The following is a 17,145-nucleotide window of genomic DNA, read 5'->3' as shown; positions in this document are numbered from 1 at the left end:
TTCTACTTTTGAAGGAGCTTTCCATTTGACCAATTGAGGTTTTGAGAGAATTAGTTTCTTTTTGCATTTGCTCATTTGAGGATCTGAGAGAATTATTCTCATTTTGTAATTGTCCAATTGATGATCTTAGAGATTTATTCTAGTTTTGTGTTTGTCCAATTGTACTTTCTAAGATTTTGTTTTCTTGTTGAAAGGTATTAATTGTCTCTCCCAAATTTTTAAGCTCCTTCCCTATTTCTTCAAGGACATATTTCTGTGCTGGAGACCATATTGTATTCTCCTCAGAGGTTCCAGGTCTCTCTGAGTTAGGGTCTTTCCCTTCCAGGAATTTTTCTATGGATCCACCTTTCCGCTGACTCTTCTTCATTATACTAAGACCTTGAGTTGGTGGAGGGGGGGGCTGGTTCACCTGGGCTTCCAATCGCTAAAGGCTTTACTGAGTGCAGTTTCTCTGGCTGGCCAGTAGGAGGTGCTGGTTTCCCACTCTGGAGTGTCTGTGACCCTGGTTGAGAGGCCTTCTCCCTTTGCCTGAAGGGAGGAGTTGGAACTATTGAATTCTTTTGCCTTCAATCAATAGTGGGCTTTACCCTGGCCTGAGGTCATTCCTCAGCTGGAATGGTTCTTCTGTTCACACTCCTGGGCCACAGGCAGAAGTAGTTTGCATTTGTTTGTTTGGGAAGAGGCCTCTGTACAATGGAGGTGTGGACTCAGAATTTCTCAGTCTCTAGGAGTCTAGGGATGGTGTCCGAAGCTCTCCTGCACCAGGACTCTCCCCCCAGCCTGCTCCTCAAGCTCCAGGGGGACAGCAGCAACACCAGCGCCTCTGCTTCCCCACAGACCCAAGCCCCTTTCGTCCAGCCCCACCACTGATCCAGCAGGTCCAGCTCTCCGGCCCTCAGACTCCCGGCTCCAATTCAGCTCTTAATCTGGCTGATCTGGGGCTCTTCCTCCCTCTGAGCCCAGACTCACCTGCCCAAATTTGGTCAAAGCTGCTGTGGAAGACAAACCCTGAGGTAGATATTCTTTCTCCTGGCTTTTCTTTCTGCGTTTTTTGGGTTGGATTTCTTTTAAGAGGTTTGTTTCATGTGATAGATGGGGAAGAGATCAGGAGACTTTAGACCTGTGCCTGTCTTCTCTCGCCATCTTGGCCGGAAGTCCAGTTTTATCTTTTTCTAAGAAAGATCTCCTTTCCACAGTTTTTCATGATTCATTTTTCTGCATACATTATGATTTTATTCTTTAATTCAAACATCCCTTATGGTTATTTATTTATTCTATAAGGAATATATTCCTCATGAAATTAAAACTTATCAGGTCCCCATCTTGACTTCCCTCTATTCAAAAGTTTCTTTCATTTTTTGCATAATTTGTCCTTTCCCTTCTTTCACCCCTTCTTTTGCGTGTCACCCTTAAAAGTTCACAATCACTTATAGGAGATAGGATCTTGTCCCATTGTAGGGATTTTCCTATGTCCATGATTTTGCAGTTCATTTTTGACATTTGCCTTTTTTTTGTCATCAGTTTGGTTGATGCACATATTGCTAGCACATCAAATTTAGTGATTACTCGAGTATTTTGTTTTCAAATTTATTAGTCTCTTTACTTTTTACTGATTTTTCTAGGGATTTTACTTTTTTACTAAATTTCTTGATCATTAATATTTTTAGAGAAAAATTGAAGACATCTTTTTGTAGAATTAAAGGACCTGAACTCAAATCCCATCTCTTTTTTTCATTTTAAAGATTTTATTTATTTTGAGTTTTACTATTTTCCCCCTAATCTTACTTCCCTCCCCCCACCCTACACAGAAGGCAATTTGCCAGGTTTTACATTGTTTCCATGGTATGCATTGATCCAATTTGAATGTTATGAGAGAGAAATCATATCATTAAGGAAAAAAATAAAGTATAAGAGATAGCAAAATTACATAATAAGATCAGTTATTTTTTCTAAAATAAAGGTAATAGTCCTTGGTCTTTCTTCAAACTCCACAATTCTTTCTCTGGATACAGATGGTATTCTTCATCACAGATAGCCACAAATTATCCCTGATTGTTGCACTGATGGAATGAGCAAGTCCACAAAGATTGATGATCACCCCCATGTTGCTGTTAGGGTGTACAATGTTCTTCTGGTTCTGCTCATCTCGCTCAGAATCAATTCATGGAAATCGTTCCAGGCTTCCCAGAATTCCCATTCTTCTTTGTTTCTAATAAAATAGTAGTGTTCCATGACATACATATACCACAGTTTGTTAAGTCATTCCCCAATTGAAGGACATTCTATTAATTTCCAATTCCTTGCCAACACAAACAGGGATGCTAATGAATGTTTTGTACAAATGATGTTTTTACCTTTTTTCATGATCTCTTTGGGGTGTAGACCCAGTAGTGGTATTGCTGGGTCAAAGGGTATACACATTTTTGTTGCCCTTTGGGTGCAATTCCAAATTCCTCTCCAGAAAAGTTGGATGAGTTCACAGCTCCACCAATAATTCATTAGTGTCCCAGATTTCCCACAACCCTTCCAACAATGATCATTATCCTTTCTAGTCACTTGTCAGTCTGAGAGGTATGAGGTGGTACCTCAGAGATGCTTTAATTTACATTTCTCCAATAAGTAGTGATTTAGAGCAATTTTTCAAAGGACTGTGGATAGCTTTGATTTCCTCATCTGTAAATTGCCTTTTGCAAATCCTTTGACCATTTGTCAATTGGGGAATGGCTTTTTTTGAAAATTTGACTCAGTTCTCTGTATATTTTAGAAATGAGTCCTTTGTCAGAAATACTAGTTGTGAAAATTGTTTCCCAATTTACTACATTTCTTTTGATCTTGGTTACAGTGGTTTTGTCTGTGCAAAAGCCTTTTAATTTAATGTAATCAAAATCATCTAGTTTGTTTTTAGTGATGTTCTCCATCTCTTCCGTAGTCATAAACTGCTTTGCTTTCCATAGATCTGACAGGGATACTACTCCTTGATCTCTTGGTTTGCTTGTAATATTGATTTTTTTAATGTCTAAATCCTGTAACCATTTTGATCTTATCTTGGTATAGTCTGTGAGGTGTTGGTCCAATATAAATTTCTTCCAGACTAACTTCTAATTTTCCCAATAGCATTTATCAAAGAGACTATTTTTTTATCCCAATAGCTGGATTCTTTGGTTCATCAAAGAGTAGATTACTATAATCATTTCCTGCTATCACATCTAGTCAATTCACTGATCTATTATTCTTATTTATTAGCCAATACCAGATAGTTTTGATGTGAAGCTTTATAATATAATTTTAGAACAGGTAAGGCTAAGTCATCTTCTTTTGCATTTTTTCATTAAATCTCTAGAACTTCTTGACTTTTATTTTTTCATATGAATTTACTTACAATTTTTTTCTAACTTATTAAAGAAATTTTTTGGAATTTTGATTGCTAAGGCACTAAATAAGTAGTTTAGTTTTGGTAGGATTGTCATTTTTTATTATTTTAGTTTGACCTATCCATGAGCAGTTGATGTTTACCCAGGTATTTAAAACTGATTTTATTTTCTTGATGTGTTTTTTACTTGTTTTCAAAAAAATTTCTTAATCTGCCTTGGCAGGTAGACTCCCAGGTATTTTATATTGTCTGAGGTTACTTTGAATGGGATTTTCTTTCTAGCTCTTGCTGCTGTATCTTGCTATTAATATATAGAAATGTTGAGGATTTATGAGGGTTTATTTTATATCCTGTGACTTGGCAAAATCTGGTAATTGTTTCTAGTAGTATTTTAGATGATTTATTTTGAATTATCAAGGTATACCATCATGTCATCTACAAAGAGTGAAAGTTTTGTTTCTTCCTTTTGTATTCTAAATTATTCAATTTCTGCCTTTTCTCTTATTGCTGAAGCTAATGTTTCTAACACAAAATATTGTGGAAATGAATGATAGTGGTGATAATGGGCATCCTTGTTCACCCTTGATCTTAGGCTTATTGATAGTTTCAGATAGATACTTCTTACCATTCTAAGGAACAATTCATTTTTCCCCTATGCTCTCCAGTGTTTTTAGTAGGAATGGGTACTGCATTTTGTTGAAGAATTTTTCAGCATCTATTGATGTAATCATATGATTTCTGATAGGTTTGTTATTAATATAGTTAATTAAACTAACAATTTTCATAATATTCAATCAACTTTGCATTCCTGGAAATAAATCCTGCTGGTTCACAGTGTAGTATCCTAGTGATACCTTTCTGTAATCACTTTGCTAAGATTTCATATAAATTTTTGCATCTGTATTCATTAGGGAGATAGGTCTACAATATCCTTTCTCTGTTTTGACTCTTCCTGGTTTAGGTATCAGCACCATATTGGTATCATAGAAAGAGTTAGGTAGAGTTCTGTCCTTATTTGTTTTGCTAAAGAGTTTATATAGAATTAAAACCAATTTTTCCTTAAATGTTTGATAGAATTCACTTGTGAATCTGGTTGGCCCTGGAGATTTTTTCTTACATTGTTCAATAATGACTTGTTAAATTTCTTTTTCTGAGATAGGGTTATTTAAATATTTAATTTCCTCTTCATTTAACCCAGACAACTTATATTTTTGCAAATATTCATGCATTTCACTTAGATCGTCAAATTTATTAGCATACAGTTTGCCCAGTTGGGCAAAATAATTCCACATTGTTACTTGGATTTCCTCCTCATTGGTGGTGAGTTCACCTTTTTTATTTATGATACTAATTATTTGATTTTCTTCTTTCTTTCTTTAAATCACTTTGACCAGAGGTTTATCAATTTTATTGCTTTTTACATAAAACTAACTCTTGATTTTATTTATCAGTTCAATAGTTTTCTTGCTTTTGATTTTATTAATTTCTCCTTTAATTTTTAGAATTTCTAATTTGGTATTTAACTGGAGGTTTGTAATTTGTTCTTTCTCTAATTTTTGTAGTTGCATATTTAGTTCATTGGTTTCCTCTTTCTCTAATTTATTCATGTAAACATTTAAAGATATAATATATCCCCTGACAGCCACCTTGAGTGTATCCCATAGGTTTTGGTATGTTGTTTCATTACTGTCATTATCTAGGATGAAAGAATTAATTCTTTCTACAATTTGTTGCTTGATCTACTCATTCTTTAAAATGAGGTTATTTAGTTTCCAATTAGTTCTGGGTCTATATCTTCCTAACCAATATTGCATATGATTTTTATTGCATTATGACCTGAGAAAGATGTATTCACTATTTCTGACTTTTTCCAATTGATCATTCCAATTGATCATTTTTATGCCCTAGTTTATGGTCAATTTTTGTGTTAGTGTCATGTATTGCAGAAAAAAAAGTATATTCCTTTCTATCCCCATTCAGTTTCCTCCATAAGTCTAGCATATTTAGGTTTTCTACCAAAGTATTTACCTCCTTAACTTCCTTCTTGTCTATTTTATGATTCAATTTATCTAAATCTGATAGCGGGAGGTTAAAGTCTCCCATTAGTAGAGTTTTACTGTCTTTTGTTTTTCAGTAGCTCTTTCAACTTCTCCTCTATGAATTTGGTACTATGCCATTGCATGCATACATATTTAATATTGAAATTACTTTATTATCTAAGATACCTTTTAGGAGGATATAGTTTCCTTCCTTATCTCTTTTGATACTATCTAATTTTGCAGCTGATTTGTCTGAGATAAGGATTGCTACTCCTGCTTTTTCCACTTTTCTGAAGCAAAATATATTTTGCTCCAACCTTTTACCTTTACTCTATATGTATCTCTCTGCTTAAGATAAGTTTCTTGTAAACAGCATATTGTAAAATTATGGTTTTTAATCCAATCTGCTATTTGCTTACATCACAATTCAAAGTTATAATTACTAACTCTTTATTTCCCTCCATTTGTATTTCCCCCTTTTTCCCTTTATCCATATTCCCCAGGATTTTTTTTTCTGAAAATCACTACCTTCAGTGTTTCTGCCCTCCAGTATCAACCCCCTGCCCTTTCTTTCCCCTTTCCCTTTTCCCCTACTTCCTTCCCTTCCTTCTGTTAGTTCCCCTTTTTATCCCCCTCCTCATCTCCCCCTCCCTAGAGAATTGCCTAGAGACTTTTGTTCACTTGGTTTAGTAATTCCAAGGGCTGACCAGTAGGAATTGATGATTTCCTTCTCTGGAAGGTTTGAGGCCCTTAGCAGCAGTGTCTGAGTTGACCTTGAACAATGGTCTGGGCCCTGGAGGGGCCCTTTCAGCTGAGTGAACTCTGTTCCCCACAGCTGAGTCCAAGAGAGTGGAGGTGCAGGGTGTTTACCATTCATTCTGGGACTAGGTCTCCACAAAAGTATGGAGCTCAGGTCCTTTGCCCAGCTGGTCATTTTTCAGGCATGTTCTGCAATTCTCTGTGCTAGAATTCACCCTCCCATTGCTCCTCCCCCCACAAGGATTCTGCAGCTAAATTTGGTCCTTGGACCCACCACTCACCAAAGCCTCTACAGCTAAGGCCAGTCCTCTGGCTTGTCCCTGCTGCTGTCCCTGTGTTGGCCTTCTAGTCTCCACTCCCAGTTCACACAGGGTCCTCTGAGAAAGACCTTGTTGGTAGGTGTTCTTCTCCTAGCTTCTCTTTCTGAGTTTTGTTAAGCAAATTTCTGTTAAGAGATTTCTTTCATGTTATTTTTAAGAGGGGGACTAGAACTTAGAACAGTGCCTGTCTTCTCTCTACCATCTTGACTTTAAGTCTACTGTCCCCCCTTTTTAAGGAAATATTTTTAAATTTTTCTATCAGAGTCACAGATAAGTCATGAGTGTCTATTACTTCTAGCTAAGCATATTCTCTCTAATACAATTCTTGAGAGTTATGAGCATCTTTCTCCCATTTGGGGATATAGCCAGTTTCATCTTATTGGATAGCAGTTTTTTTCTTTACCCTTTATTAACCTTTCATGTGTTTCTTGTGTCTCCTGTTTGATGTCCAAATTTTATATTTAGCTTTGTTTTTTTCATCAGGAAGAGATGGAAGTCTCCTATTTCATTTAATGTTCATCTTTCCCCCTGGAAGGGAAGGATCAGTTTTGCTGGATTGGGAGTTCTTGGCTGCTTTCCATGCTACCTTGCACTTTGGAATATCTCATTCTAAGCCCTTCAATCCTTTAATGTTGATGCAGCCAGGTCCTTACTAGGGCTTCTTGGTATCTAAATTGTTTCTTTCTGGCTGCTTACAGGATTTTTACTTTTATCTGATAGTTCTGGAATTTGGCCACAATGTTTCTTGATAGTTTCATTTTGGGATCCCTTTGTGGAGGGGATTGATGTATTCTTTCAATAACTATTTTGCCTTCAGGTTTCATGATGTTAAGGCAGTTTTCCATCACTAAATCCTGTAATATTAATTCTAGGCTTTTTTTCCCTCTTCAGTGTTTTCAGGAAGGCCAATGATACTTAGGTTGTCTTTCCTAGTTCTATTCTCAAGGTCAGTGGTTTTGCTGATGAGGTATTTTTACATTTTCTTCTATTTTTTGATTTTTTTTGTTTTGTTTAACAGATTCTTATTGTCTCATGAAGTCATTAGTTTACATAGATTCCATTCTTTTTTTAAGAGAAGAATTTTTGTCATTTACCTTTTCCAACTCCTTTTCCAAATGGTCAATTCTATGTTTGAAAGAGTTTTCCATTTGCCCAAGTATACTTTTGAGAGAATTATTTTCTTTTTGTATTTCCCAATGCTATTTTCCAAGAATTTGTTTTCTTGTTGTGAGATGTTAATTTTCTCTTGCAAGGTGTTAATTTTCTTTTGAGTTTCTTTTTCCAGTTGATTTTTAAACTCTTTTCTGTTTCCTTCTAGGAAGTCTCTGGGCTGGAGACCAGTTCATATTCTCCTCAGAAGTTCTAGATCTCTCTGAGTCAGGGTCTTTAACTTCTAGCTAATTTACTATGGACCCCCTTTTCACTGGCCTTTCTTCATTGTCCTAGGATCACATTTTGGGGGAGGGGCTGGCTCACAGAGATTTGGTTTTGAAATCCCTAGAGGGTTTGCTCACTGGTTTAGTAACTCAAAGTGGGCCAGCCAGTAGGTGATGCTGGTTGCTTTCTCTGGAGTGCCTTTGGTCTTGATTTGAAGCCCTCTCCCTATTCTTGGAGGAGTGAGGGGTGAAAGTAGGGTCTAAATTATCCTTGAACAATGTGGGCTATGCCCTGGGGTGAGAATGTTAATCTCCCTTTCAGCTGAAGGAGCTCTGCTGCCCACTCCTGAACCTGGGCGGGGGGGGGGGGGGGGGAAGGGGATGATACTGTGTTTGTTCTGGAATGAGGACTCCTCTGAAAGTATGGAGTTCACACCCAAGCTGAGCAGATCAATGTTCAACAGCACTCTGCATCTCTCAGTGCTGGGACTCCCCAGACCTCCACTCCCATGGTCAAAGCCTCCACAGCTGATCTAAGGTTAATATGACTCTCACTCCAACTTCACTGGCACTCTGCTCTCTGCCCCTGGTTCAGCCAAGATCCCAGGAGACAGACCCTTTGGTTCTTTTCCCTAGCTTCTCTTTCTGGGTCTTGTCAAAAGGATTTCTGTTAAGACATTACTTTCATATTATTTCTGATGGAAAACCAGGAGACCTTAGCTCAGTGCCTGTCTTCTCTCTGACAATTTGTCTGGAAATCAGCGAAGCAATCTTAATTTGGAAGGAAAAATTATTAGAGTCAAAAAAGATAAAAACTCTCATAAATTTCAATGCTAATGGATTAAATTATCCAATGAAATGGAAATGACAGGTTGGATAAGAAAGCAAAATCATACAATGATTTTGATAATAAGAAACATTAAAATACAATGATATTCACAAAATAAAAATAAGAGGCTATGAAATTATTATGCATTAAAAATCATTCTCCAATAAAAAAGTGATCAAAGGATATGAGCAAAATGTTCTCAAAAAAGAATTGGAAACTATTATCAACTAAAGGAGAGAAACATTCAAATTTAAGAAATTCAAATAAAAACAAACAAAAGATTTCACTTCAAATTCTAAAAATTAACAAATAGGACAAAATGACAAAAATCTATATTGGAGAGATTGTAGGCACAATGATGTATATTTCATGAATCTTTACAAATGTTCTGGAAAGCAACTTTGTGACTTGAAAATAAAGTGCCTAAAATGTTTGTACCTTTTGATACAGTGATTTCTTTACTGGGCTTATATCACAACAAGGCTATTCATCAGGGAAAAGTTCCTATATATGACAACACATTTGTAGTAGCACTTTTTATGGCAGCAAGGAATTGAAAACTAAGTAGATGCTCATCAATTGGGAAATCATCAAATGAACTGTTTATGTGAATGGAATAGAATGATATATTACTGTACTGTAAGAAATGATGAGTGAGATAGATAAAGAGAAGCATGGAAAGATCCACATGAATTAATACAGAGTGAATTAAGTAGAAAGAAAATTTAAACATGACTACAACAATGCCAAAAGAAAGAATAACCACACACTCACAATCAAAAGTGAATATTACAACATTATAAAGATCTAAGTATGGCTCAAAGGAAGAGATAGGGGAAGACATTACCAATCAATTCTTTTACAAAGAACAAAGATCCACAAGTTTTTCACAGTGTACCTTTAGTAAGACTTCATCAATGAATAGATCAGTACTTTGGGTTTTTCTCTTCTTCTTTTTCAGGTTTTGCCTTTAATAATTCCATTTATAATATAGAATGACTCTCCAGCAAAGAAAAGGGATTTTGGGGGGAAATTTTGGTGATGTAAAAAAATACATCAGTAAAAACTTATGTTAAAAGAAGTAGTGATGAGTCAACTCAGGGAAATATTTTTATCACTCTTGTCAATGTTACTCTTCATACTCATTTGTGTGTGTATGTGTGTGTGTGTGTGTGTGTTTGAAATCCATAGTATGGGAGAAATTTTCAGAAACTGGCTGTATGATATCTAAAAGATAGGGTTTTAAAATAGACAGTAGGTTTTTTTTGTTCCTTAGAAGGAACTATTTTGCAAGCTCTGAATCATGAGAGCCACCAATGGAATTAATTTCCTCAGCATCAGAACTTTTTAAATTGAGAAGATAAAACATGCAGAAATGGATGCACAAAAAGCATCAGATGTTGAAGTAAAGCAGTGATACAAGGTATATGTTTTTGTAATAGAATGGAAACCAAAACAGAAAATTAGACATTAGAGTTAATTGTGGAGGCATCTATGGGATTCTGAGATACAGCAATTTATATGCTTACTTACTACATTAGGTACCTGTGGCCTCCAGATACAGCAGTATGTGGGTCAGAATGCTGAATATTGCAGTTATTACCATTTTCAATAAAAAGAATTGAACTTATGACTCCTGATTTTCATTTTTGGAAAATAGATAGCCAATTATTTCCTCTTTACCCTTCCTTTTGCCAAAGTAGGACAAAAGTGCTTCATATTTTTCTTCTTTTTTTTCCTTGGAGCAAATTTTAAAACATTATGTTCAACATCAATTTAAATTTTTTCTCCCTTCCTTCTTTGCCTCCCACCACTTTAGGACATCATGTCATCTGATATAGGTTATACATGGAGATACATTTCCATATCAATCATGCTACAAAAGAAGAATCAGATCAAAAGGGAAAAACCACTAGAAAGAAAAGAAAAATGAAAATATTCTTTGATCTGCATTCAGACTCCATAGATCTTTATCTGAATGTGGATGGCATTTACAAAAATTTTATTGTCTTTGATAATTGCATTTCTGAGAACTAAGTATATTATAGTTGATCATCACATGATGTTGTTAACATCAATTTTCTATTAGTAATTCATTAACATTTTTTGTAACATGGTCTAACTCTGAAAGTTTGGTGAAGCTTATGGGCTCCTTTTAATAATGATGTTTTCCCCCACTAAATAGCATTTTATTTTTTTCCAATTATATGTAAGGATAGTTTTCAATATTTATTTTTGTAAGATTTTGTTACAAATTTTTCCCCTGCCTTCCCATCCCTCTTTCCCCAAGAAAGCAAGTTGATATAGCTTATGCATGTGCAATCGATAAACAAATTTTCATATTACTTAGGTTGTGACAGAAGAATCAGAACAAAAGAGCAAAAAACACAAGAAAGAAAAAATAAAAAAAGTTTTAAAAAGTGAAAATATTATTCCTTGTTCTGCATTCAGACTCCAAAATTATTTCTCTGAATATTAATGACATTTTCCATCACAAATCTTTTGGAATGGACAGATTACTGTCTGTATTGCTGGAAAAAACTAAATCTATCATAGTCAATAATCATACAGTGTTGCTTTTATTGTGGACAATGTTACCCCAGTTCTGCACAGTTCACATTACATCAATTCATGCAAGTCTTTCCAGGTTTTTTTTGAAATCTTCCTGTTCATGATTTCTTACAAAACAATAGTGGTCTATCATATTCATATACACAACTTATTTAGCCTTTCCTCAAATGATGGACATCCCATCAATTTCTAATTCTTTGGCACCACAAAAAGAGTTGCTATAAATATTTTTGTATAAATAATTTATTTTTCCTTTCTTTTTACCTCTTTGAGTTGAGTGACCATCAGATCAAAGGTCATACAGTTTTATTGTACTTTAGACATAGTACCAAATTACTCTCCAGACTAGTTAGATCAATTTACAGCAGGGCATTAGGGTTCCAGTTTTCCCACATCCCCACCAGCATTTATCATTTTCTTTTTCTATCAAATGAACAAATCTGATAATAATTGTGAGCTGGTAGCTCAGAGTAATTTTAATTTTCATTTTTCTAAATAATGGTTTAGAGCATTTTTTCATATGACTATAGATAGATTTAACTTCTTCATCTGAACATTGTTCATATCTTTTGATTATTTATCGCTTGGGGGTTGACTTGTATTTTTTTTTTAAAATTAATTTAATTTTTTCCCATATTCATGCAAAGGGAAGTTTCAACATTCATTTTTAAGTTTATGAGTTTCTGAATTTTCTACCACTTTCCATTCAGTCCCTCCTCCTCAAAGCAGGTATCAATCTCATAAAAGTTGTACATGTACAATTGTGTTTAACATTCCATATTAGTCATGTTGTAAAAGAAGAAATAGAACTGAAGAGGAAAAACAAGAGAAAGAAAGAACAAACTAAAGAAATTTGTAAAAGTGAATATAGTATGCTTTTCTCTGCATTCAGATTCTATAGTTTTTGTTTTGTTTTGGTTTGGTTTTCTTTCTGGATGTGTATTCATTTTCCATAATAGGTTTCTCAGGGCTGTCCTCGATCACTGAATTATTGAGAGGAGTTGCATCCATGATAGTTGATCCATAATTATCAATTTCTATTAATGAATACAATGTTCTACTGGTTCTCCTCATTTCTCTCAGCATCAGTTCATGTAAGTCTTTCCTGGATAATTTATTGAAAAAAAATTTCAGGATCCTTTTTGTGGTCATGGTTTTCAGGTTATCCAATAATTTTTAAATTATTTCTTCTGGATCTGTTTTCCTAGTCAGTGTTTTTCCTGTGAGATTTTTGCATTTTCTTCTAGTTTTCATTCTTTTGTTTTTTATTGTCTCTTGATTTGCCACAAAGTCATCAGCTTCCCTTTGCTTCATTCTTTATTTTAAGGGATTATTTTCTTCAGTGGACTTCTGTATCTCCTTTACCATATGGTCAGTTCTAGTTTTTAAGATGTTATCTCCTTCACCAAACAGCTACCTAATTTGTCATAATTTTCCCATATCCCTCTCATTTCTCTTCCAAAAATTTGCTCTATCTCCCTTATTTTCAAAATCCTTTTTTGAACTCTTTCATTGCCTGAGTTCAACTCGTAGTTTTTCTTGGAGATTTTGGATGTAGAAGATTTGACTTTGTTATCTTCTTCTGAGTGTGCATTTTAGCCTTTCATCTGATGACAGTATAACTGTCTATAGTCAGATTCCTTTTCTACTGTTGTGTGCTCATTTATACAGCCTATGACTTTATTTTAACGCTTTGTTAAGGTGGGGCTCTGCTTCAGGGTGGAAGGCACACTGTCCCAAGCTTTTGAGGGTTTTTTCAGTGTTTTTTGGAGACTTCTAGGGATCTGTAATTTTTCAATTCTTTCAAGGTCTGAGATCAAAAGAAAGGTTATGACTACTCTGCTAGCTTGGGCACTGATCAGTGGGTGACCACAAACACTTGTTTTCTACCCTGGAACTGTGAGGAGACTCCTTGCTCCTCTGAAGCAGTAAGCTCTGATGTGGAAGGGTTCTTATTTCTGGGCCTGGGACGCAAGACTGAGACCCATATATGAGTATGGACAAAGAGAATCCTAGCTTAGGGATAACAAATGAAACCCTTGTAATCTCCTTCTGACACCCCTTACTGTCTGCGGGGTGAGAGTTCCATAAGCAGTTGCTGCTGCTAATTCAGTGGCTCCCAAGGCTTGTTCTTGTTCTGTAGGGTTCTGGGTCATGCTCATAAGGCATATGTTGGGCTGAAATTCTCTCTTACTGCAATCCAACAGAGTTTTCTTAATGGCCTTCTGAGTTGTCCTTGGCAATCCCTTGACTGAGAAGCACAGAAATCTCCACCACTGCCATTGACCCAGTTGCCCAACTTCCTGTTCCTTGATGGCTGGGTCGGTTTTTGCTCTAGCATGGCCTGAATGGCTTTGCACTCCTCTCTCACTCAGGTGCAACTGAGCCTTCCTCCTGATCTCACAAGTTATCTTGTAGTGGAAAATTGTTTCACTCAATCTTTTTTGGGGGCGTTTACCTCTAGAATTTAATTAGAGTCATTATTTAAAGGTATTTGGAGTGGGTTTGGGAAGAGTTTGGTTGAATTCCTGCCTTCACTCTTCCATCTTGACTTCACCTCCTTTTTAAATATTTTCATACTTAATTTATACCCATATCCTCTGCCTAGGTATACTCCTCTCCAATGTCCTAATAGAAATATAATTTTCAAAAGTCAAAAGTTTTATCTTGTTGTGTATGTAGGAATTTTAACAATTTAATCTTATTGACTAACAATTTCTTCTTTCCATTTATCTTTGTACACATATCTTGATTCTTATATTTGAAGATCAAATTTTCTTGTCAGTTCTCTTTTTTGGTATAGCTAGGTTTAAAGTACAATTTTTAAATGAATCTCAATCTTCTGTGCACTCCACTATGCCTATTTTAGCTTCTCTCATGACTGTTGGATATAATTGTTCTCATCCACTAATTCTATCAGTGGAAGTCTTCACATGCTTGGGGTAGACATCCCCTATTTCACTGACTCATTTGACACCCCATCAGTTACCCTCAACCTGGTTTAGCCTATCTGCCAAAAAATGGGTTACTGGGGTTTGTCTGTTGTGCATGCTACAGGTTCTTAGAGTCAAAGGGAAAGTTGGCTGAGGTGGTCATTAAACATAAATGAGCAACTCCACTAGTCTGATTTGAATAATCCTTATACCCCATATTTTCTGAGGGTTGCTCAGTTACCTTTGGTATTTGCCTGGCACTCAACTTTCATTTATTGTTCCAAGAAGCTGTAACATAAGCAGTGAACTCACCTTAGTAATTAATCTCAGAAGATAGGCTAAATCAGGTTGAGGGTAACTGATAAACCTCAGTTCTATTGATGAATTATGGGGTTGTCTATTCCCAAGCATGAAGACTTCCTTCAATGGAATGGGTGGATGAGGATGAGGACAATTTGTTGCAACATCCATGAAGGCAACTGAAGCTGATGCTGTGGAGTGTTCAGAGTTTGTCCAGGCATTCTAAACCCCAAGCTCATCTCCTGCACCTCAGACCATCATGTTAATTTTGTCTTGCCCCTGGACTCTGATGACTTTGGAAGAGAGTGAGACTGAGGACTTTGTGCACCTCTCTCTCACTTAAATCCAATACACAAGTCAAGACATCACCCCATTATGTTATTGGTACTCTTTCAAAATAAAAAAAAATTCACAAAATCAAGGTGGTTCTTTAAAATTAGTTGGTGATATTTTTAATCCTTAAAAGAAATTGGCAAAGTACTTTCTTAATTATTGAAAATGATTTTTGAAGCAGATGCATTAATTTCCATATTAAAAACTTAATGTCACTTGGTAATTTATAAATCTGTTGCTAGTTATTATATGGTTGAGATAAGTTTGTTCTAGTTGGATTAGGAAATGGCAATAGATGACTGACAAAATGAAATGGAAGACATCATGAGAAGACAATACTCTGACCAGCAGCTGTGAAATAGCAGCAGAGGTAAAGAAGCCAGAGAAAAGCATAATAGTTCAGAAGGAGGATAAATAGATATAAAAAAATAAGCAAATAAAAAGCTGGTGTGTGAAGTTTCTCATAAAGGAATCTGAAAGTTCTTTCAGACCAGTTTTAAGATGGAAGAAATATCATAGAAAAAGTGGTTTAAGATGTTACCAACTTATTATTGGTGTCATTATTATTGTTGTTTCCTTCGATTCTCAAAGAGGACCATGATGTCAGGGATGTGTTGACATGACATGTAAGTGAACTGGATTTAAGAATTGGGGTCCGTGCAAAGTCACCATTTTCATACTCTTCTCTGGAAACATCTGGATCCAGTGGCCACATATTAGAGAAACCATACACCCAAAGGCTCCTAACTAGATATAGAGCTCTGTGGGCTTGATGAAATTAGTTGACTGAAACTTAAACTACATGCATGCAAAATGAATGAAAATAGAATCTAAATTAATATTCAGATTTAATATTCTGCAAAACATCAAGAATACACACCACTGAGTTAGAAACAATGATAATAAAATTCTCTTTAAGAACAATCTTCTTTATGTTTCTTAGGTGCTAAAACCTCTGTACTGAAGGGCCTTTCCCCATAACCTTCTTAAGGGCCCCTAGAACATCTTTGTTCCTCAGACTATAGATTAGGGGATTCAGTGCTGGAGTGACGATGGTGTAGAACACAGAGATGATATTGTCTTGCTGAGGGCTATGGTAGTTACTGGGTAGGACATACATGAACATGGCAGCTCCATAGTACATTCCAACCACTGTTAGATGGGATGAACAGGTAAGCAAAGCTTTCTCTCTCCCTTGTGTTGAGGGCATATGGAACACAGCAGTCAAGACTAAGGTATAGGAGGCAAAAATTGCTGAAAGGGGCATCAGAAGGAAGGTCACACCTGTTGTGTATAGAATGAACTTGTACTGGGAAGTTTCAGCACATGCCAGCTTCAACAGTGGTGGTATCTCACAGAGTAGATGGTGAATCTCTTGGGCTTTACAGTAAGGGAAGTGCATGGTATAGATGGTGTGTACAAAGGCACTAAGGGATGCCAAAACCCAAGATATAGCCACCATGGACCAGCAAACCTTTGGTCTCATAATTACCATATAATTCAAGGGGTGTCGAATGGCCACATAGCGGTCATATGCCATAAAAGCCAACAGAATATCTTCTGCACCCCCAAGAGTCAGTGCCAGAAACATCTGACACCCACAACCTATGAAGGAGATGGTGTGTTGTCCACCTAGGTAATCTACCAATGTTTTAGGGGCAACAACCGATGTGAATAGCAGGTCCATAAGTGAAAGCTGGCTGAGCAAAAAGTACATAGGCACATGGAGCCGGTTGTCCATTGCAATCAACAGGAGCAGAAGACTATTACTAGCCATGGCCACCAGATAGAGGAATAGGATTATGATACAGACTAGCTCAGGGAATCTACTCTCTTGGAGAATTCCAATGAGAAAGAAACTGTTTATCGTGGTGATGTTCCAGACTTCCATGCCATAGATTTCTCAATTTCCTGTAACCAGAGACTCAGTGAATGTGTATCTCAAATGATTAGTATTCTAAAGTTCTGATGCTAGATACATTGAAAGTTTCTGATTTTAAAGTCAGTGAATTTAGAATTTCTCTATTGTATCAAGAAATCTATCACAGAGATAAGACTTAGGTAGTCTTATTATTCTTTCACTCAGATAACATACCTGATAGACTTAGAAATGTACTGATCTTCTGATCAGTTTTAAGAGAGTTTGACATTTATTATAAAAATGGAAATTTTCATTAATGTAGTTCTGTTAAAAGTTTTTTTTGTTTGTTTTATAGGTTTTTGCAAAGCAAATGGGGTTAAGTGGTTTGCCCAAGGCCACACAGCTAGGTAATTATTAAGTGACTGAGGCAGGATTTGAACTCAGGTACTCTGGA

At 36.0% G+C, this 17,145-nt stretch overlaps 1 protein-coding gene across 1 annotated transcript; it reads right to left on the bottom strand.

Annotated features, from left to right (window-relative positions):
- Positions 1-15,776: 15,776 nt before the first annotated feature.
- LOC141515384 (olfactory receptor 2AG1-like) lies at positions 15,777-16,721 on the bottom strand. The gene has a single exon (XM_074226898.1). The coding sequence runs from the start codon at positions 16,719-16,721 to the stop codon at positions 15,777-15,779; it is 945 nt and encodes a 314-aa protein (XP_074082999.1).
- Between the last annotated feature and the right edge of the window lie 424 nt (positions 16,722-17,145).

Source organism: Macrotis lagotis, chromosome 1, assembly GCF_037893015.1.
Source record: "Macrotis lagotis isolate mMagLag1 chromosome 1, bilby.v1.9.chrom.fasta, whole genome shotgun sequence".
Classification (NCBI taxonomy): domain Eukaryota; kingdom Metazoa; phylum Chordata; class Mammalia; order Peramelemorphia; family Peramelidae; genus Macrotis; species Macrotis lagotis.
Note: the sequence above shows the minus strand (reverse complement) of the source record. Positions and strands in the feature narration are given on the sequence as shown.